Consider the following 22,658-nt stretch of genomic DNA (forward strand, 5'->3'; position numbering starts at 1 on the left):
CTGTAAGTTTTCCATTCACAATGCAGTTGATATTTCCAATATTTCTGCCTATTTTCATTATTTTCTTCTTATTGCTGACCTTCATTCCAAACTTATTGCAGTTATCTCGTAATTTAGCATTTATTTTCGAATTTTGTCTACTTCAGCTGTCTATCCAGGTTTGTGATAGCTTTTTATACTTCAAGTACAGATTTGTATTCCTGATGCCATTCCCGTTGAGTGTTTCTTCACCAGTTTTCCTGTCACATTTATTATCCCTGATTTGTTTTTACACTACTCTTTCCTCCATTTCTGAGTTTTTTCAATAGTCTCCCGAATATCTTGCCACCTTTCTGATATTTATTTTTAATATTCTTATCAAAAAGTCTTCCCATTAATTTTTGTTTAGCCCAATTTTACACAATGCTTTGCTTTCTTACATTTTTTTCTGTATTCCCTAAGAGCACAAGCTAACTTACTTGCCAAGAACTTTTGATATACCATCTTCTTTTTCTTCACTGCCTCTTTAACTTCCTGTGTCCCCCATGGAGTTCTGATTTTTCTATCCTTGCAGACAAATTCATTATATGCCTCTCTGGCAGAATCAATCAGTTTTCTTTATGGTTTGAATCTCCAAGATTTGGTTCTTGAATAATGATTGTGTATTTGAGTCTACAGTATATATATATATATATATATATCAAGTCTTCTGACATCATGGTGAGCTTGTTGTAGTAGCCCTCTTTACAAATATTCTGACGCAAGAAGTTTTCTCCATATTTTAAGTAACAAGATTTCAAAGAAGATGTTTTCTCTACTATCTCATTGTGTTAACTCTGGCTACTTTGAATTTGAAGGTAAACTTCACAAACAGGATAAAGGATTAGCAATGAGCAGCCCCCCTCTCTCTCTCTCTCCAGTACTAGCGAATATCTTTTTTGAAGACTTTAAACAAAAGGCAATCTCCTCCTCTTCTACTTTTAAGCCAAAAATTTGGCTTAGATATATGGATGACATATTCCTCATCTGGGAACACGGCATTGAGAATTTTCACACTTTTCTCAATCGCTTAAACAACTTCCATCAAGACATCAAATTAACCATGGAGATGGAAGAAAATGGATCTCTATTTTTCCTGGACGTTAAACTTACTAAATCACCTGAATCCATAAAAATCTCCATCTTTAGAAAACACACACACACACACACACACACACACACACACACACACACACACACACACACACACACACACACACACACACACAAACACACACACACACACACACACACACACACACAGATAGATACCTGCATGCGTCCTCACATCACTATCCGTCACAGAAGACGGGTATCATCTCAACTCTAGCACATCGTGCTAGATCTGTACTGTCAGACGAAGAGGAACTAAAAAAATGAGCTACAACATCTTAAAAGGACCTTCAAAAACAATGACTGCTCTTCAAAAAAGTATCAGTAAACAGCTATATCATCGTCAACAAAACAACGTAGTAACGCGGTCAACAAAACAACGTAGAAATACAGGACGACCCCAAAGGCTATATCTTCTTGCCATACATCAGCACGCTATCCAAGAAAATGAGTAGAATTTTAAGAAAGTTGAACATAAAAACGCTTCTCTACTCTTCCCAAACTAAGATCAAATTTAACCCCTTAACATACAAAGACGTCTGTGACACGTCTTTTGTTTATTGCACCAAAATTGATTTTGAATTTTAGTTTCGCATATCAATACAACCGAATATAGACGCTAGACAATCTTGTGCCTATTTCCTCTCTTATAAAAGAAACATTATACATTATAAAAGAAAAAACACTAAACATTGAGGGTTAAAAGACTATGAACAACATAGACAGTCTTTATACATAATTAGCATGAAAACGTTGTAGTTGTATTTGAAGCTGTTCTTTCATTTGTTGCATTGTTGGGAGAGTGCGTGCTTGCTACATCACGTGAACGCCAGTACATGATTACAGCTGAATGACTATCTGGGAGGTTGTAGCTTAAGTTGTTATTTAGATGAACAGGATTGAAGATGATTTCTCTCGATTCCACAATTTTTCTCTCTATTTCGTCACTGCAACGGAAGATGTTTGTAGATTTTTCCCAGCAGACTTTGTGACTTTGGTTATCATCATTAGGATTAGCCGAGAAAAGGATATGACTTGATAATGCACTTGCTCGCTGTCTCTTGTAAGTAATGTCTCTCATGTGTTCTTCCATACGCATTTCGACAGATTTGTCTGTCTGCCCGAAATAAGGAATATCGCAGTCACATAATATTTTATATACGCCAGGGTATTTGAGTTGATGATGACAAGGTTTTGGGTGGCTAATTAAGGAACGGATCTTTGGAAGTGGAGTGAACAAGGTTCTGATATTGTATTTTTTTAGAACCTTTGCTAATTTATGTGAAACAGTACTTATATAAGGAATAGATATATTGCTTTTGAATCTATTTGTTTCTTCTGAGTGATGTCTGGGAGGATTAAGAAGGAATTTGTTAATGATTTTCTTGGAATATCCATTAACTTCGAAAGACGTTTTCAGATGGTTTATTTCTGTAAGCAGTTCATTTGGATCATCAAGAAGAGAACGGGCTCTATGTCCCAAGGTGGAAATTATTCCAAGCTTATGAGGAGGGAAATGATGGGATTGACTGTGCAGATATCTGTTGGTATGTGTGGGTTTTCTATATATCGATATTTTTAGTTTACCAGCAGAAGAGCGAGTCAGTTTGACATCAAGAAAAGGCAAGGAATTATCCGTTTCAAGCTCAGCAGTAAACTTAATACTTTGATGTGGGCTATTGAGATGTTCGAGGAAAACCATGAGGGATTCATGTCCATGGCTCCAAACAATGAAGACATCATCCACATAACGTTTCCAAACTTTAGGTGTTAAAATAAAGGAAGAGACAGCCTTGGTTTCAAAACCTTCTAAGTAAATATTTGCAAAAGAACAGGAGATAAAGGATTACTCATAGCCAGTCCATGATTTTGTTTGTATATATTATCTTGAAATTTGAAGTAACCGGACCTGATGCAATATGTAAGCAAGGCTAACATTTTTTTGGATAACTTGTCCTTGAGTAATGTTAGGACTTCATCTGTTGGGACATTAGTGAACAAAGAAGTTATGTCCAAGCTAGCCATGATGTCATTTTCATCAACTGTAATATCCTTGATCCTGTAATATCCACCTTCCTTTATCAAGAACACTACAGAATTTGTTACATACATCAAGGATATTACAGTTGATGAAAATGACATCATGGCTAGCTTGGACATAACTTCTTTGTTCACTAATGTCCCAACAGATGAAGTCCTAACATTACTCAAGGACAAGTTATCCAAAAAAATGTTAGCCTTGCTTACATATTGCATCAGGTCCGGTTACTTCAAATTTCAAGATAATATATACAAACAAAATCATGGACTGGCTATGAGTAATCCTTTATCTCCTGTTCTTTTGCAAATATTTACTTAGAAGGTTTTGAAACCAAGGCTGTCTCTTCCTTTATTTTAACACCTAAAGTTTGGAAACGTTATGTGGATGATGTCTTCATTGTTTGGAGCCATGGACATGAATCCCTCATGGTTTTCCTCGAACATCTCAATAGCCCACATCAAAGTATTAAGTTTACTGCTGAGCTTGAAACGGATAATTCCTTGCCTTTTCTTGATGTCAAACTGACTCGCTCTTCTGCTGGTAAACTAAAAATATCGATATATAGAAAACCCACACATACCAACAGATATCTGCACAGTCAATCCCATCATTTCCCTCCTCATAAGCTTGGAATAATTTCCACCTTGGGACATAGAGCCCGTTCTCTTCTTGATGATCCAAATGAACTGCTTACAGAAATAAACCATCTGAAAACGTCTTTCGAAGTTAATGGATATTCCAAGAAAATCATTAACAAATTCCTTCTTAATCCTCCCAGACATCACTCAGAAGAAACAAATAGATTCAAAAGCAATATATCTATTCCTTACATAAGTACTGTTTCACATAAATTAGCAAAAGTTCTAAAAAAATACAATATCAGAACCTTGTTCACTCCACTTCCAAAGATCCGTTCCTTAATTAGCCACCCAAAACCTTGTCATCATCAACTCAAATACCCTGGCGTATATAAAATATTATGTGACTGCGATATTCCTTATTTCGGGTAGACAGACAAATCTGTCGAAATGCGTATGGAAGAACACATGAGAGACATTACTTACAAGAGACAGCGAGCAAGTGCATTATCAAGTCATATCCTTTTCTCGGCTAATCCTAATGATGATAACCAAAGTCACAAAGTCTGCTGGGAAAAATCTACAAACATCTTCCGTTGCAGTGACGAAATAGAGAGAAAAATTGCGGAATCGAGAGAAATCATCTTCAATCATGTTCATCTAAATAACAACTTAAGCTACAACCTCCCGGATAGTCATTCAGCTGTAATCATGTACTGGCGTTCACGTGATGCAGCAAGCACGCACTCTCCCAACAATGCAACAAATGAAAGAACAGCTTCAAATACAACTACAACGTTTTCATGCTAATTATGTATAAAGACTGTCTATGTTGTTCATAGTCTTTTAGCCCTCAATGTTTAGTGTTTTTTCTTTTATAATGTCACCTGAAGAAGGCTGTTACAGGCCGAAACTAGTAGTGTGTTAATATTAAAACCTTTTTAATTAAATCTCGGTTCTAGTGATTCAATTTTTTTCATAAAACTATATATATACAGGGTGTTCGGGATAAATTTGACAGTTTCGTAAGGAAAAAGAAAATCTTCTTTGTATCTATTAAATTTAATGAATTGACAAAAAAACATTACAGGCAGAGTTAATTACAATACTATCAACAAGATTTACTCAAAATAACCACCATTATCATCGAAGCAGAATTGAAGCTGTGAAGCTTCAATTCTGCTTCGGAACCTCGAACAAGCTGATGCTACAGTCTCCCTGGGAAGGGCCGCAAAAACTGTTTTAATTTTATCCATTAACTGGACTTTTGTATTACTGGAAGTGCGATTGGTGTCTTTTTCAACTGCGCCCCATACAAAATAATCCATGGGGTTAAGGTCTGGGGAGTTTGGAGGCCAAACATTTGGACTGGTGAAGTCGTAGAAATTTTCAGACAACCATTTTTGACTTTTCCCAGAGGTGTGGCAAGGGGCCGAATCCTGCTGCCATACATACGGCCTACCATTGGCTACCCTTGTTATCCAGGGCTTGACTACAGTTTGCAACTCCACGAACAAAGCCCGAATTCCAATGCCAGGGTTCTTCAACACCTTCAGATTTGCGAGGAATTCTGCTGTACGAACGCAATCAGATCGTCTGCTAGGGATCTTTCTTCTTGCTACATCCTCGTAGTCACCATTGCAAGTCTCTAGTTCATGCCTGATTGTTTTTACTGTATTCAGGGAGCATTGGGCAGCAGTCGTAATATCCTTATTTTGATGGCGGGCACGAATCATCATGATACAAGTTATTCTCTTCCATGATTCAGGTGGGTTCCAGCTATCCATCCTTTCTGACATCTTGTATATGAATGAAGAAGGGTCCAAACTTTTAAATGAAGAGAAGTGTGTGTTAATACATGTAACTTACGGAAAAATATAATTAATTATAAATATGTCAAATTTATCCCGAACACCCTGTATATATATATATATATATCTGACTTGTAGTGTTGACTCGGAATTGGGATATGTTCATGCTTTTGATATACTGACTGAGATCCGATATGTAGAATATTATTAGCCGGTGTATTTTTATATAAATTCTAAATACATACATGAAATAGTAATTGACATTTGACAATTGACATTTATGTTTTTAGGGGTGAAGCAAAATGCTTTTCATATTCCCCGCTATCTGTTGTGGTTACAGTGAGGGTAAAATTTACGAGCAGTTTGCTCGCCCTGAATGGGCATGGAGATTATGCATCACTAAAGGAGGCTAATATAGCTTTTGGTCTTCTATATTTGAAAATGTCCGTTGGCTCGTATGCTGCAGCTTGTTAAACTAAATCGATGGGATGTGTGGACGTCTTTAGGAAGAACTTGGATGCTGAGGATTGCAGAAAAGAGAAAATATAGGGAATATTTGAGTCTCTGTGGAGTTGATTGTTTCTAACATACCACGGCGCGTTCAGAATCATTCTCAAGCACTTGTTCTGCAGTCGCTGTATTTTGATAATGTTAGCATTAGAGGTGTGGCTCCAGGCCGGAGAGGCATAGGTGATTATAGGACGATTCGTCATCTGGTATAGTTGCAATTTGATTCTGTTGCTGAGCTTGCTATTTCTATTAATTAGCGGATAGATCTGAGCTATGGCTTTAGATGCCTTTGCGCACGTAGACTTGATGTGTTGGTTGAAAGATAGCTTTTTGTCGAGAATTACACCCAGGTATTTTGTTTTTGTCTGCCAGGGAAATTTAGTGTTGAATATCAACACATCTCCTGTAGGAGACATTTGGCCTTTTTTGAGAAAAGAATGTCTGAGCATTATGGGGGTTGACTTCCAACTTGGAGAACCAACCCTTCAGCTTTAGAAGGTTTTCTTGAAGCTTTCTAGTAATGAAATGGGGTCTGAGAGATCTGGTTAGTATTGCCATATCGTCCGCATACATGGCCAAAATGGAAGTCATCGGATTGTGTGGGATGTCTGACATGTATATAGAGAACAGCAATGGCGCCAGTAGAGATCCCTGCGGCACTTCGGCAAAGATATGGCACTTGGACGATGTAGAACCGTCAATTTTAACTTGTATTGATCTATTCTGAAGATATGAATGGATTAGATGAACTATTTTTAGTACGGTACCGGCTGAGATAAGTTTTTGCAGTAATCCAAAATTCCAGATTTTGTCAAATGCTTTGGATAGCTCTAGGAAAACAGCTCCTGTGCACTGGCGACAGTTGTAGCTGGTGGTGATGTATTCGACAATTCTGTGGATTTGCTGGGTAGTACTATGGTGTTGCCGAAAACCAAAATGTTCTTTAAGGAGGATATTTAGGTCATTTACTGAAGTTTGGAGTCGTGAAAGGATGACCTTCTCCGCAACCTTATCCAGATTGGAGATGAGACTGATTGGACGATAATTTTGCGGTTAGGTGTCTTTGCATGGCTTATGTATAGGAATTACATCAGCCAGTTTCCAGGTGGTAGGAAAATAGTGAAATCTTAAGATTGCATTTATTATATTGGTCAAGTGCGCTCCAGCTTTTCGAGGCAGCAGCTTGATCACCCTGTTTGAGATGCTGTCTGGTCCGGGAGCTTTATTGTTCTTAAGTTTTTTTAATAATATCATATAATTCAACAGGTGATGCGGGTGCAATATGGTCAGCGCTGGTATCTGGGAGATTTAATGCATGCCTGACCTGTCTGTGGATTTTATAAAAGTGATTGATATCTAAGTTGTTATAAGAAGGTTTGCAATGCTCCTCAAGATTCTTTATTATGGCTTCTGCCTTATCTACATCTGTGTGGACTAGGCCCTGGTTTGAGATTATGGGAGGAGGGATCTGTTTTTATTTTTGATGTTTCTCAGTAACCCCCAGGTAGAGTGATCAAGGTGAGATAGAGGCTAACTTTTTATCCCAAACTTGGTTTATATGTGTTTTAAGTGCATCTCTTACTACTCCATTCAATCTATTAAGCACTGTCTTGTCCTGAGGAGCGCGAGTGTTACGAAATCTCTTCCTAGCTCTGTTCTTCTCTCTGATCAGGTCTATAATATCCTCAAGTAAACGACCAGGCTTGGGAACAGGTTTGTGGAAGGTTGCAACCGTTATAGTGGACTTAATCTGTTGGGTGAGGCTATTCACTGCAGATTCCACATCTTCTGGTGTGCAAATGTGAGGGACGGGTCAATTTGATCTCTAAGTGCTTTAGACAATCTCTCCCACGATATGTCTGAATTGGGAGAACAAGAATAGCATTCTTGTTCTCCCAATTACAGTAGAATTGGGTTGTGTGATCCGACGACAGCTCGTTTAGTGATTTAAGGCTGTACTTTAGTTTAATGTCTTGCAGGATAGCTATATCCAGAATGCCAGCAGTGCCAGACGTACTGAGATGAGTTTGTTCGGTAGATCCAGCCACAACAACATAGTTTGATCCTGAGTAGCTGGAAAGGATGCGACCATTTTTATTAGTAGATTTACTGTTTCAAGAATGGTGTTTTGCATTGAAGTCTCCAGCGATGACAACCGGTCCTTTTACTCCAAGGATGGAATCCAGATCTGAGGTCAATAATGTCTTTAATGGAGGGTTGTACGCAGAAAAAATTTTAAGGTTTCCAATTGAATTTGTGGGGACATTAATTCCTGTGATTTCTAGGTTGGTGGTTGTAGGGTTGGTTATTGAATGATGGCTGATATAGTTTTTGATAAGGGTGGCTGTACCTCTACCTCTATACCCAAGTCTGTCGTTTCTGTAAATCTGATACCCTCTGATTTTTAGGGTGTCAGCAGGCCTCAAGTGAGTTTCATTGATTATAAATACATCTGGGTTGTATCTATTATTGAATTCCTGGATTTCTAACAGTTTATTTTTGATACCGTTGGCATTCCAAGCAATAATCCTAAGAGAATTTGGGGCGATTTTTTTCCTATGCATCAGAGAGTGCAGATGAAATGGATTGGGTTTGCTGTAAGAATCTTTTTATAACACTTAGTGATGGATTTGAGTTGCTGAAATCCTGCAGCATGTTTGCAAGAGAAGAGGTGATAACAGCTGATAAATTTGAATGTGGATTATTCAGGTTCTGGGTTTGTACTATCTGTTTGGAGCGGGCCACATCAGCATATGTTCTCGCTTGATGTTGAAGATTCATTTTCTTAAGGGGCTCATTTAATGATGGGCGAGCACCTTTTGTCATGATCTCACTTTTGGAGGACTGAGGAGCCTGAGCTTCAGGAACTCTCGCACTAGATGACGAGGTAGATTGATGATTTGGATCGTTCCATCTTTTTTTGGAGTGATGTATACACCCTCTATAATTAGCAGGGTGAGGACCCCCACAATTAGCGCACTTAGCCGGGGTAGATTTTGGCTTAGCGTAGGTGTTTGTGGAGTGATTCTCACCACATTTTAGGCATCTGAACTGAGCTTTAAATAGCTTCTGGGCATGGCCAAATTTTTGGCATCTATGTCACTTCCCAGAAGATGCTTTCTTTCTCAATGGTTCTGGGGTGATTTTGAGTCCACAGATTGATTTTAGATTATAGATGTCTTTGTAAATGTTATGAATTTCTACTAAGACTAAAGGCATAGGTGTCTTATTTGATCTAAACATTCTAATGACCTTTATGGGAGGTAGATCCTGTAAGTTAAGGTCAGTAACTATTTCATCCTTGTCATTATCCTCGGAGACTACTTTCAGATTTTTTTCGGAGGCAAGTGAAAATGTGTGATATTGAGTTCCTCTTGCGTCCAGTTCCTTTGTAAGATTTCTATAATCAGCCACCGTGGTGGGCTGAATTTTTATGCCTTCGTCTACATTTTTTAGCAGATCTATAACTTATTTGTAAGTTAGCCATGATGGTTCTTAGTGTTGTCCATCTCTGCTTTTCGCTTAGGATAATCGGCGGCACCTTTTCATTGGAGGAAGCGAAGGGATCTGAAATGGGAACATCCTCGTCCATGCCAACATCATTTGTTGGCTCACAGCGAGAGTTTTTCGCTTCTTACGAGCGTGGATCTCTCCTTGATCAGAAGGATTAGAGGTAGAGACAACTAGATTGAGTTTTTCCTCCATTTGAGGAGAGTCTTCAATTTCCTCAACGTCAACTTCAGGTGAGGAATATAAATTTAAGTAGCCGGGCCAATTCCGTTCAAACGTTTTGAGAAGCTTTTTAATAAAAGTGAGTGCTAGCCTTTTATCGAGTGACTCGATAATGATGTCGGGGTCGATCATGCTAGTAGGCCATGTCAGCTTGAACTTCTTTTGGAATTTATCAATAAGTACAAGAGCCGACTCTTTATCGAGCAAATCAGTGAATACGTCTGGGTCAGGTACGCTCATATCGTTTTAACTGCGTATGAGCGTTAATAAAAATCCCACAGGTCTATAGACCTGCCAGCAGAAATTTTTTTAGAATATCCGGCAGCCGCAAAGGACTGCCAGCAATACCAAGCGTAGGCTAAAGAAAGCAATAGCAATTAAATTGCATCTAATCAAAGTCTTACCTTGATATTTCACAAAATGAAGAACGCTTCGAATTCATCCATTAACAATCTCTTATGCGACAACTGCTATCGGCCATTTTTGTATTGACTCTCTATTTCGACTCGCAATCGAAATAGTAATTGATGCATTTTTGTTTTATATATATAAATTCTATTTAAAATATTAAATGGTGTATGACACCACGAAAGTCTTAGCTATTTCATCCGCAGTCTTGATTTGACAACTAAATCTATGTGAAATGAATAATTTGCTTCATTTTCATACGATTATTTCGCCAAATTAAACCTCTTTTGGCAATATTTATTTTAATCATTTATGTGGTTCCTTCATAGAATAATGTAACTGCACATTCTTGAAGATACTCTTTCCATTGTTTTTATATTTATGAGAAAGAAAATAGGAAATTGGTACGTAATAGGCTAACACCTCTTGTGACAAAACACCAGATAACTTGGATTTGAGGAAACCAATATAAGATTATTTATTTGTTACCAAATGCAAAGTAATACGATGAGCTATATCAAAAATGTACCTCCGCGTTTCATTTATTGGCCCTTTATATCAGAAAAATATTCAAAATATATACTACCCATTGCATGAATGATAACACAGTCCAACACAATTTTTGCTGACTTTTATATGAGACTTGTTTTTTACTAATGTGGGTGCGCTGATTTCAAATATCAAACCCATTTTTCTCTATCACATCAGGTTTTTCCTCTATGGCATTTTCGTTTTGCTAATTTGTAAGTTTTTGATAGTTTTATGGAAGTAATACTATTTAGAGGATCCAAAAAATTGATTTTTTAATATTATTTTCTGAAAGTATGTACTTTTAAAAATCTGTTCCTAACTTTTTATCAAGAAATTCGAAAAATTCCCGAAGATATAGCCTATTATTTAAAGCGGTGCGCAGATCAGAATCGGAGCGCTCACTGCTCTCGCTTGTTAGTAAACGAATAAATGCGTATGAACCTGCAACGGCACGTACTGGCGCTTTGAATGCGAGAGAGAGAGGCCGATAATTAGATACATAACTACTTAACAATATTCATTAAAAATTACAAGAATGTTTATAAAAAAATAACAATTTTACTTACACATGAATTCCAGGGAATAAATTTTTGTTTGTAGCAATTTCTGCTGTGTGTTCTGTTTTGGCAATCCCTTTGAATACAACAACAGTAGTCGGCCATCATGTGAGAATCCCATCTTCCTTGATACCTATCTTCCATAGTTTTTAAGTCTTGATGAAATCTTTCGCCTTATTCATCGCTTACAGCACCACCTAAATTCTCAGGAAATCTATCAAGATGACTGTATAGGAAATGAAGCTTCATGCTCATGTTGCAACCTAGGCGCTGGAAATTTTCAAGCATTTTTTCCACTAGATCTTTGTAATTGCACGGTTTTTTGTTTCCAAGAAAATTATTCGCAACCATCGTAAATGAAGTCCAGGCCTCTTTCTCAATTTCGTTCATAAAGTTGATGAAATTTGGGTCTCTCATTAAAGTTTTAATTTGCGGTCCATCAAATACACCGGCTTTAATTTTTTCATAACTAAGTCGTGGAAAAGTTTCACATATGTATTGGAAACAGTCACCTTGTAAATCTAAAGCTTTAACATACTGCTTCATAAGACCTAGTTTGATGTGTAGAGGTGGAAAAATGATTTTTTCTCTGTCGATTAAAGGTTGATTTATAACATTCTGTTCTCCAACATTTAAGAATATTCTAAGAGGCCAATGTTTCTGACTCCAGTGTTGGTTTCTAGCTCGACTATCCAAGAAGCATAAAAAACAAGGAAACTTTATATATCCTCTTTGAAAGATAAGTAAAAAGTTCACCATTTTAAGATCCACACAGATGATCCAGTTATGGTCTGTATATTTTAATAACTTCAGAACCTTTTTAATGTCCTCATATGTTTCCTTTAAGTGGGCTGAATAGCCAATAGGAATTGAGCCATATACATTCTCATTGTGTAGTAAGACACACTTGAGACTTCTGCTTGAACTGTCGATAAATAAACGCCGCTCATTTGGATGATATTGTACAACACTCATTTCAGTTAGTAAACCGGACACATTGTTACAGTAAACAAACCCACACTCGTGTTTAAAATATTGTATAAGATTACTTTCCCTGCTACGATAAAAAGTTATCTTCGTATCTTGCTCCAGTAAGTTTTTTTCATTTAATCTTGGAGCTAACAATTCCGATGATTCCTTTGATAGGCCCAAATCTCTTCCCAAGTCATTCATTTCCGCTTGAGTAAAACGTTGCGGTCCAGAACTAGAAATTAAATTTTCATTGTCTAAATCAACATCCGGGTCTTGCTCCTCAAGAACATCTGGCATATCCCGATCATGCTCGTTCTCAAGTAAAGGAAGTCCTTTATAAATTGGGACGGCTATTTCATTGGAATGAGCAACTGGCCGAATTGCTGAGTCGAGATTTGGATACACAATTTTTTTCTTATTCTTCTTATTATAACCAAAAGTCTGAACTAAACAAAAATAGCAATCATCTACGTGATTTTTCGGTTCACGCCAAATCATTGGAATGCCAAAAGCTAATTTTTGGCGTTTTCCCTTTCTCCACTGTCGTTAATGTTCTACACATGACTTACACACTTTATTTGGAGCCCATGACTTGTCCTGATCTGCAAGTTTTACGTCAACGTATGCAAAGTACACTTTCTTAACGAAATCAGTGATATTTGTCCTTTGACTGGGAACAGTAAAGCTACCACAAATGTTGCAGAAGGAATCTACACTATTGACACATTTTCGAGTAGTAGACATGATGTATTCTCTTCACTGCCGACTAACATGCAATTAACAAGACAAAAAAAGCCAGAGACTTTACTGAAACGTTTTAAGCGCTCATCATACTTTCACGATCGATTAACGATTAACTGATTTCGATCGTTCTTTGTCCGCTATGACGCATATAGCATTCATTTGTTTTAGGCAGTTGTCATCGCCTACTTTTCATCACCTAAATGTATTAGGTCGGTTATCGGCCTCTCTCGCATTCAAAGCGCCAGTACGTACCGTTGCAGGTTCTTACGCATTGATTCGTTTACTAACAAGCGAGAGCTGTGAGCGCTCCAATTCCGATCTGCGCACCGCTTTAAATAATAGGCTATATCTTCGGGAATTTTTCGAATGCCTTGATAAAAAGTTAGGAACATATTTTTAAAAGTACATACTTTCAGTAAATAATATTAAAAAATCGATTTTTTTTGATCTTCTAAATAGTACTGCCTCCTTAAAACTATCAAAAACTTACAAATTAGCAAAAAGAAAATGCCATAGAGGAAAAACCTGACGTGATAGAGAAAAATGGGTTTGATATTTGAAATCAGCGCACCCATATTAATAAAAACAAGTGTCAGATCATAATCAGCAGGAAAAAAAATTTTTTTGTTGGCCAGTGTAATCAATAAAGATTAAAAATGCATATCAAAATGAATAAATGAAAATAAGGAATAATTTTAGAGTTTCGCGACCCCAGTTTCAGAAACAAGAGATAAGTAAAATCCAATTGCTGTTTTTACATGAACAGTTTACAATATTACAAAACTACCAGTGGTTAGTCACTTCCGATTCTGCATATGAAGCTGTTTTTATCAATGAAGTAGAACAAAAATTAATCCTGACTTATGACTTACATTATTTCAAGGAAACAGATGTAAATATCGATTGTTGTTGCATTCCAAGTAGACAAACACTGAGATTGAAACTTTATTTGAAAACAGTATTCGAAACTTGAAATATTTCGAAAGTGATCAGCTTGAGAAGCGATTTTATGAATTATCAGACTTGGATATTGCTGCTTAAATTAAACACATCCGAATTACAAAGGGTCCTTAGAGTTCGAATCTCGTCTAGAAAGCGAGAAACCTTTATACACTTACCGGTCACAGAATTCGAACCCTTTATGCAAAATACTACTTGGTCACGTGCGTCACCACGTGTTCTAGGCAACTATTAAGAATGCTACTCGTCAATAATCATCAATGGTGTTGATTCAAATGGGAAAAACAAAAGATCTTTCAAAGTTCGATAGAGGGCTTATTGTGGATCTGGCTGGAGCCACGATTTTGAAAACAGTAGAGCTAACTGGATTCTCAAAAGGCGAGATATCCTGGGTGTTTAATCAGTGGGAAAACAATCCGCATTTCTTGTATAAGAGGCATAACTGAATTCCTTAGACAGTCTGCCAGATACGAGATCGCCATCGTCTGAGAGGCTTGTACGGACAGATAGGAAAATATTTCGGTCAATTATTATTCGGTATATTTCGGTGAATTGCTGCACACTTCCTGTGTGCAGCAATTAACCGAAATATTTAATGAAAGCCCAACCCATCTCTCACCGAACTATGTGCAGGGAATTCAATAGGATCGGCATTGCAGTCGCATGCCTATACGGAAATCACTGATTTCTGGGAAGTTTCTAATTCGATGGCAGGTATGCGCAACGCTTCAACTAATTAAACTGTCTTTTGGAGGTAGCAAGATTTTTCCTCTAGAAAATTCGGGTTCCGAATTTTCTAGAGGAATTACCAGACGTATTGTATTCATGACTTAGTTAATTTTGCTCTTCTTACTATTATATAAGAACAATAACCAAAGAGTTTGTATATTTTCCTTTTCCAAATCCCTCATATTATACAACGTATTTTTCAAATGGAGTAGAGCTAACTGGTCCCATACAGAGATGGCAACGTTTTTCCTCCATTCCGAAAACTGGTTTCACCCTTCAAAGGAGGCAAGATAGCCTGTAGTTGCTCAGTTGTTTCTGCAGTAATCCAAACGATCCAATCCATCTCTACATATTCTGAGTTCGTCTCTGATGACAGAGCCAACATTTCGAAACAACTGTCAGGTCCAATGGGCAAAAAATAAAAGCAAATAAATTAATACTTTGGAGATCGTGTCTTTTAAGTAGCAGAATATCAGAAGCACATTATGAAGGAAACGGAACCTTAAAATTTTATTTGGAAACAAAGTTTCAAAGACAAGAACATTGTTTATTACCTACTTATATAAAACAATATATTGGATATTAATTACCCTCTTTCGTTGAAATTTGGAGTTTCTTGTATGAAAACAAACGTTGAATCATAGTTCGGCGTAATCTCTTTTCATTATGGTCTCCAATTAATCTTTGTAAGTCTACACATAGTTTGATTCACTTAAATGAAATTCTATTAAGCTTAAGTTACTTTCATGTTATATATTTCATATCTTTTTTTTTTTTATTGGGAAACAGAAATGCAGCCTAATGTTGCTTTTTATCGAAAGCTGCTCACATTTCTGAAAGTCTTAACAACGTTGGCTACATTTTTCAGTGCCTAAGAAGTGATTAAAGAACCTTCATTACATTCTGCTATTTAGCTTAATGAAGTAAGCTCCAAAACTCCGAGTTCATTAAGAATATTTTTCATTCTAAGAAGAAAATAAAGGGTTTAATCTTTGTTGAAGAATTTTACCATCTTCACTTAAATCTCCGAAGTGTTTGCAAAGTTATATCTATAATAACACTTCGTATGGAAAAGAATAACTGGGGATTTGTAAACAAAGCTATAAAAATGACACTCGTGGGGTCATATAATCTGGAACTTCCCAAATTAATAAAATCTAAAGAAATATGGTTATGAGAATCCAGTAGATTGATAATCATATTCTTCTAACAGCATTTTTATATTTCTTTCTTTTACAGATGTGCTATCGTGTCTTCCTGGAAGTTGGGCTGTTTGAGGCTTTCAGAATTCCTTTACAAGAATTTTTAAATTACTTTCACCAACTAGAGAATGGGTACAGAGAGAAACCTTGTAAGTCATTGTTTCTAGAGTCGACTGTGTTTATTTATTTAAAGTTTAAAAGTCGCCAATATTCTTATCTGTATAGTGGTTCAAATGGATAAAGGATAGTAGATGAAATATTATTTTTAAATGCTTTTTTTTCCCCTGTAGTTATGAACTATTTTATTTGAAACCATCAATTCAGTAGCTTACATGCGTGCGTTTGATAGAACGACATATTTTCCTTTGGTTGAAAACATCTGTTGGAATTTAGGTGGAAAATAAACTTCATCTAATGTGAATTAAGGTTTGTCTCCTCAGTTTACCCACAGTATTAAAAAAAACTAAATAAAATAAAAACGATTAACAGATCCACAATGAGATGATTCTTGTTGAAAATAATTAAAATTTAATTTATTTTAAACTGAACTTAAAAACAATTCCATGTTTCCTTTTATTCCGTTATTTTTCCCTCCTTTATCAATTCATTTGGAAAGCATACTAAAAATGCGAATAAAGTAAATTGTCAACAGGGGCGAATGCTGGTTTTGAAATTCACGCTTGCTCTTGTTATCATTCAGGGAGTGAGAGGTGTGATTGAAGTCTGATTAGCGGAATAATGAATTACTGACCATTTAAAACTATATATTTAGAAATTTATGTACATTTAATCATACAAATACAACATTTATTTTACAAATGATATTCTATTTTTTTCAATTTAGCTACTTGAATACAAATTCTACCCTACGGTTCTTCTTCATGAACTGGTCAATAACATCGTCATAAAAAGTTGGTTGTAACTTAATTTTCCCAAGTTGGCTGAAGCTCACTGGCTAGAGTTACGTTGACTGCGTATGGCCTGTGTTTAAGCAACAGAGTGAGACGACATGAAATGGCTATGCGCGCGCATGAAATCACAGTGCTGCTGCGAGGACCTGGAAGCTCCTACAACCGAGCAAGCCAAGGTACAGTAGCTTTAACCAGACGAGCAAGCATCGGCCTTCGATACACAACGCAAAGCTCAATTATTGCCGCGCAAGCTTAAGACATCTTCTGTCTACAAAAATAAAAGCCTAAATGGAATGCTTATAAATTAACAAATAAATATTAATTGTTTCTCAATTAATGAGCTTGAGCAGCAAGCATGGAGAATTCGTCCCTGATTGTCAGCAACTGAAACCAAAATAAAAATATATTAAACGTTTCACATGGTGATACAAATATTAGCATTCAGTAACGATGTTGTTACTTTCTCTTATTGTATTTAAAGTCTCCTAGTTTATTGTAAGCGGTGATAGCGTTTGGATGGAAAAAAGCAAGGTTGGAGTCCTGTGATTACGAGAGGACCTTTCATAAGGACTTTTCACGAAAAGCTGAGTGTGCTGGTCTCATACGAAGGGGTAGAGTTTTTTTATTGCCAGTAACTGGGAATCTTCAGCATGAAAACCGACAAAATCGGTTGCGTGAACACACACACACGCGCGCACGCTACATTATGTATAAGGGAGGAAAAAAACAAATGGCTTCTATTAAATAGGATTATTATTTTTATAAACATATAATCCTATTTTATGTGCTTAATAAAAAAAAAACATCATTATGTATTGTAATTTGAAAACAGTAGATGCATAATCTATTAGATGTCTTTAGGTAATAACTAGGAACGTCAATATGAACATCATTAAAATTTAAAAAAAAAAAAAAGCGAGGTAGTCGAATTGCCTTTTAATCAATGCGAATAAAAAATAAATAATTCTCCTCTGAGACTTTTTCACATTCTCGTAAAAGAGTTTATTTTTAACTTTTCGTTTGTGCTATTGTTTTCAACTTATGTTCCGTTAACTGAACTTTATTTGATCGAAAAAGGCATCTTTCATTCCAAGGAGCTACGGGGAATGAATTTTAGATGAAGGAAACCTTGGAAAAATGGGAGTAAACTGAAAAAAAAAAGTATCTCAAAATTAAAGCAGTCTAGAATTAATAATAATAATACATTATTTCGATTCGTATATCTACTAAAAAGAAGTTTTAAAAATTCATCTTTTTGTGTGTAGAGAGGCGATAAATCGTAAAAGTATTTCCTTTCAAGATTAAATACACTCTTAAATCTGTTCTTCAAGAATGATTTTCGTTTATTTACAGATCACAATCGCATGCATGCTGCCGATGTGCTCCACGGTGTTTACTACCTCACTTCTCATCCTATTCCCGGATTCGCACAAATTCCTTCAGAATCTTCAGATTCTCCATTGTACAAAACAACAGGTAATTGAAATATTAACGAGTTGCAATTATCTTTTGTCCTAGTTTTGGGCAGATTCTAGATTGTAGGACGAAATCTAGATTAGTTATTATCAATTTAATATTTTGATTAAAAATATTATAGTAATTATTATTATATAATATAAACTAAACTTTCATTTAAAAATTTGTATTAATTAAATATATAATTTTCATTAACAAAAACACCAAAAATATTTTATCATATATACCTTATTAGATATGAACAAGTCTTTATTTTTATTATTTTTTTTTACCTGAGGGAACGAGGACACCATACGCTTGGAGGGTAATGGATGGCAATGCTGTAGCCAATGAAGTTCTAACTGAGGCTCGGCTATTACTTCCTCCTGCCATGATCAGAGCTTTATTTATATTTATTTATTTATTTATATTTATATTTATATAGCGCCATAACACCTTATCCTTACACTGTCCTCTAGAGATAACGGGGAAGATGAAAAGCATTCTTGTTTCGCCCTTTTAAGCCAGTCCTTTTAAGGACCTTTCAAAAATGTGTACTATACTATATGATTATGTGTACTATGGTAAAAGAGGAAGACGGACTAAAATCCGTCTTCTTCTTTAATAAAATGCGTCTATGAATATCTTCAAACTCTACTGTATGTATATAAAAGAAATCATACATCTAGTAATACGATGCATATTTTACTTTTTTTATTTCTTGTATTTTAGTTTAAAATGAAACATGCAAGGTAGTATGGAAAAGAATGTCTTAAAAAGTAAAGTCAGTAGAGGATTTAATCACATTGAGATTCTCCAACCAAATAACAACGAATGTATTCTGTGAAATTCACTCTTGTAAATTGGTGTCGAAGGACAAATGAACGTTGTTTACAGTAGACATAATTCCCAGCGGTCTTTTTGAATGTTAATATAATGCATCAATCTGATGTTATTCAGAAATCAGCGCGAAACAATCCTTTTGCTGTTACCAACAACTGCCGACAGCCACTCAGAAAGGTCAAAGTTTAGCACTCACTCCATATATATATATATATATATATATATATATTTATATATATATATATATATATATATATATATATATATATATATATATATATATATATATATATATATACAGGGTGTTCGGGATAAATTTGACAGTTTCGTAAGGAAAAAGAAAATCTTCTTTGTATCTATTAAATTTAATGAATTGACAAAAAAACATTACAGGCAGAGTTAATTACAATACTATCAACAAGATTTACTCAAAATAACCACCATTAGCATCGATCACAGCTTCAATTCTGCTTCGGAACCTCGAACAAGCTGATGCTACAGTCTCCCTGGGAAGGGCCGCAAAAACTGTTTTAATTTTATCCATTAACTGGGCTTTTGTATTACTGGAAGTGCGATTGGTGTCTTTTTCAACTGCGCCCCATACAAAATAATCCATGGGGTTAAGGTCTGGTGAGTTTGGAGGCCAAACATTTGGACTGGTGAAGTCGTAGAAATTTTCAGACAACCATTTTTGACTTTTCCCAGAGGTGTGGCAAGGGGCCGAATCCTGCTGCCATACATACGGCCTACCATTGGCTACCCTTGTTATCCAGGGCTTGACTACAGTTAGCAACTCCACGAACAAAGCCCGAATTCCAATGCCAGGGTTCTTCAACACCTGTTCCTGCAGATTTGCGAGGAATTCTGCTGTACGAACGCAATCAGATCGTCTGCTAGGGATCTTTCTTCTTGCTACATCCTCGTAGTCACCATTGCAAGTCTCTAGTTCATGCCTGATTGTTTTTACTGTATTCAGGGAGCATTGGGCAGCAGTCGTAATATCCTTATTTTGATGGCGGGCACGAATCATCATGATACAAGTTATTCTCTTCCATGATTCAGGTGGGTTCCAGCTATCCATCCTTTCTGACATCTTGTATATGAATGAAGAAGGGTCCAAACTTTTAAATGAAGAGAAGTGTGTGTTAATACATGTAACTTACGGAAAAATATAATTAATTATAAATATGTGAAATTTATCCCGAACACCCTGTATATATATATATACAGGGTGTTCGGGATATTAATTATAAATATGTCAAATTTATCCCGAACACCCTGTATATATATATATATATATATACGGTATATATATATATATATATATATATATATATATATATATATATATATATATATATATATATATATATATATATATAATTGAAGAGATACATATAATGTATCTATGCACATATAATATACATTTAATTGAAGAGACTTGTCGTTTGAAGTGTCGTAGATCTTAAATATAACTATGAAAGTGTCTTTAAACATTTTCAAATGATCTGTTTGAGATGTCGAAACTATCTTAGAAGCACTTTAAATATAATTAAATACAATTAAACAATTGACATTAATGTCTTTAGGGGTGAAGCAAGATGATTTTCATATTCCCCGCTATCTGTTACGGCTACAGTGAGAGTAAAATTTTTATGAGCAGTTTGCTCGCCCTGGATTGGCATGGAGATTATGCATCGCTACAGGAAGTTAAAATGGCTTTTGCGCGAAAGCCATTTTAACTAAATATGTCTTTGAATATGTCTGGTACCTCGTAGGCTACAGCTTGCCGAACTAGATCATTGGGGTGTATGGACGTCTTTAGGAAGAACTTTGTTGCTAAAGTTTGTAGGAAAGAGAAGATATAAGGAATATTTGTATCTCGATGGAGTTGATTGTTTCTGAAAAACCATGGGGAGTTCAGAATCATTCGCAAGCACTTGTTTTGTACACGTTGCAGTTTGATAATATTTGTATGGTTCCAGGCTGGAGAAGCGTATGGGACGAATCATCAGCTGCTATAAAAGCAATTTGATTCTCATGTTTAGCTTGCTGTTCCTGTTAATTGCACACGTAGTTTTGATGTGTTGGTTAAAAGTTAGTTTTTTTGTCGAGCATCACACCCAGATATTTTGTTTCTGTCTTCCAGGGAATTGTAGTATTGAATAGTAAGACGTCTCCTGCAGGAGATATCGACCTTTTCGTGAAGAGAATGGCTGAGCTTTTTGGGGGGATTTACTTGCAGTCCCAATTTGGAGAACCACCTTTCTAACTTTAGCAGGTTTTATTGAAGCATTTTCGTGATGAGGTGTGGCCGAAGAGATCTGACTAATAATGCTGTATCATCCGCATATAAGGCCATGATGGATGACATTGGGTTGTGCGGAATGTCTGACATGTATATAGAAAACAGCAATGGAGCCAGTAGGGTTCCCTGCGGTACTCCGGCAAAAATTTGGCGCTGAGATGAGGTAGTACCATTGATCTTGACTTGCATGGTTCTGTGCTGTAGATATGATCTAACTAAATGTGCCATTTTCAGTGAAATACCAGCTGAGATAAGTTTATGTAGCAATCCGAAGTGCCATATTTTGTCAAATGCTTTGGATAGATCAAGAAAAACAGCTCTAGTGTATTGGCGCCAGTTTTAGCTGGTGGTAATTATATTCAACTATTCTGAGGATTTGTTGGGTAGTACTATGGTGTTGCTGAAAACCGAATTGCTCTTTAGGAAGGAGGTTTAGTTCATTTACTGAAGCTTGAAGTCGCAAGGGGATGACCTTCTCTGCAACCTTACTCAGGTTGGAGATGAGACTCATTGGACGATAATTTTGAGGCAGGTGTGGGTTCTTGCCTGGCTTATGTATAGGGGATACATCGGCCTGTTTCCAGGTGGTAGGAAAATAGTGAAATCTTAAGATTGCATTTATTATTATGGTCAGTTACACTACAGATTTTCGGGGCAGCAGCTTAATCACCCTATTTGTGATGCCGTCTGGCCCAGGAGCTTTTTTGTTCTTTAAATTTTTTAATAATATTATATATTTCAGCAGATGATGTGGGTGCAATATGGTCAGCACTGGTATCGGGAAGTTTTAATGAGTGTCTGAGCTGTCTGTGAATTTTATACAAGTGATCGAAGTTAAGTTTTCATATGCAGGTTTGCACTGCTCTTCTAAATTTTTTACTATGGCTTCTGCTTTTTCGACATCTGTGTGAACAAGATCTTGGTCAGAGAGTATAAGGAAAGGGATCTGCCTGGGTTTCTGATATTTCTCAGTAATCTCCAGATAGAGTAGGTGAGATAGATACTAACTTTTCTTCCCATAATTGGTCTCTGTGTGCTTTGAGTGCATCTCTCACCTCCCCATTTAATCTATTAAGAGCTGTTTTGTCTTGTGTCGCGCGAGTCTTGTGAAATCTTTTCCTAGCTTCCGTTCTTTTCTTTGATCAAGTTCATAATGTCTTCGGGCAAACGACCAGGCTTGTGGGCAGATTTGTAAGAGGTGGTTACCGTTATGACGGAGTTAATTTGTTCGGTGA

At 36.2% G+C, this 22,658-nt stretch overlaps 1 protein-coding gene across 5 annotated transcripts in view; it reads left to right on the forward strand.

Annotated features, from left to right (window-relative positions):
* LOC150093724 (cGMP-inhibited 3',5'-cyclic phosphodiesterase 3A-like) overlaps window positions 1-22,658 on the forward strand; it is a 289,278-nt gene that overhangs the window by 246,601 nt on the left and 20,019 nt on the right. For all 5 annotated transcript variants that reach the window (XM_090412778.1, XM_090412781.1, XM_090412779.1 and 2 more), the window contains exons 6-7: window positions 15,944-16,055; window positions 18,171-18,293. In XM_090412778.1, coding sequence (XP_090268904.1) covers window positions 15,944-16,055; window positions 18,171-18,293 — 235 coding nt within the window. The remainder of the gene's footprint in view (window positions 1-15,943; window positions 16,056-18,170; window positions 18,294-22,658) is intronic.

The sequence above is a fragment of the Typopeltis vanoorti genome, chromosome 23, assembly GCF_054136105.1.
Source record: "Typopeltis vanoorti isolate ZY-2024b chromosome 23, IOZ_Tvanoo_1.0, whole genome shotgun sequence".
Lineage (NCBI taxonomy): Eukaryota > Metazoa > Arthropoda > Arachnida > Uropygi > Thelyphonidae > Typopeltis > Typopeltis vanoorti.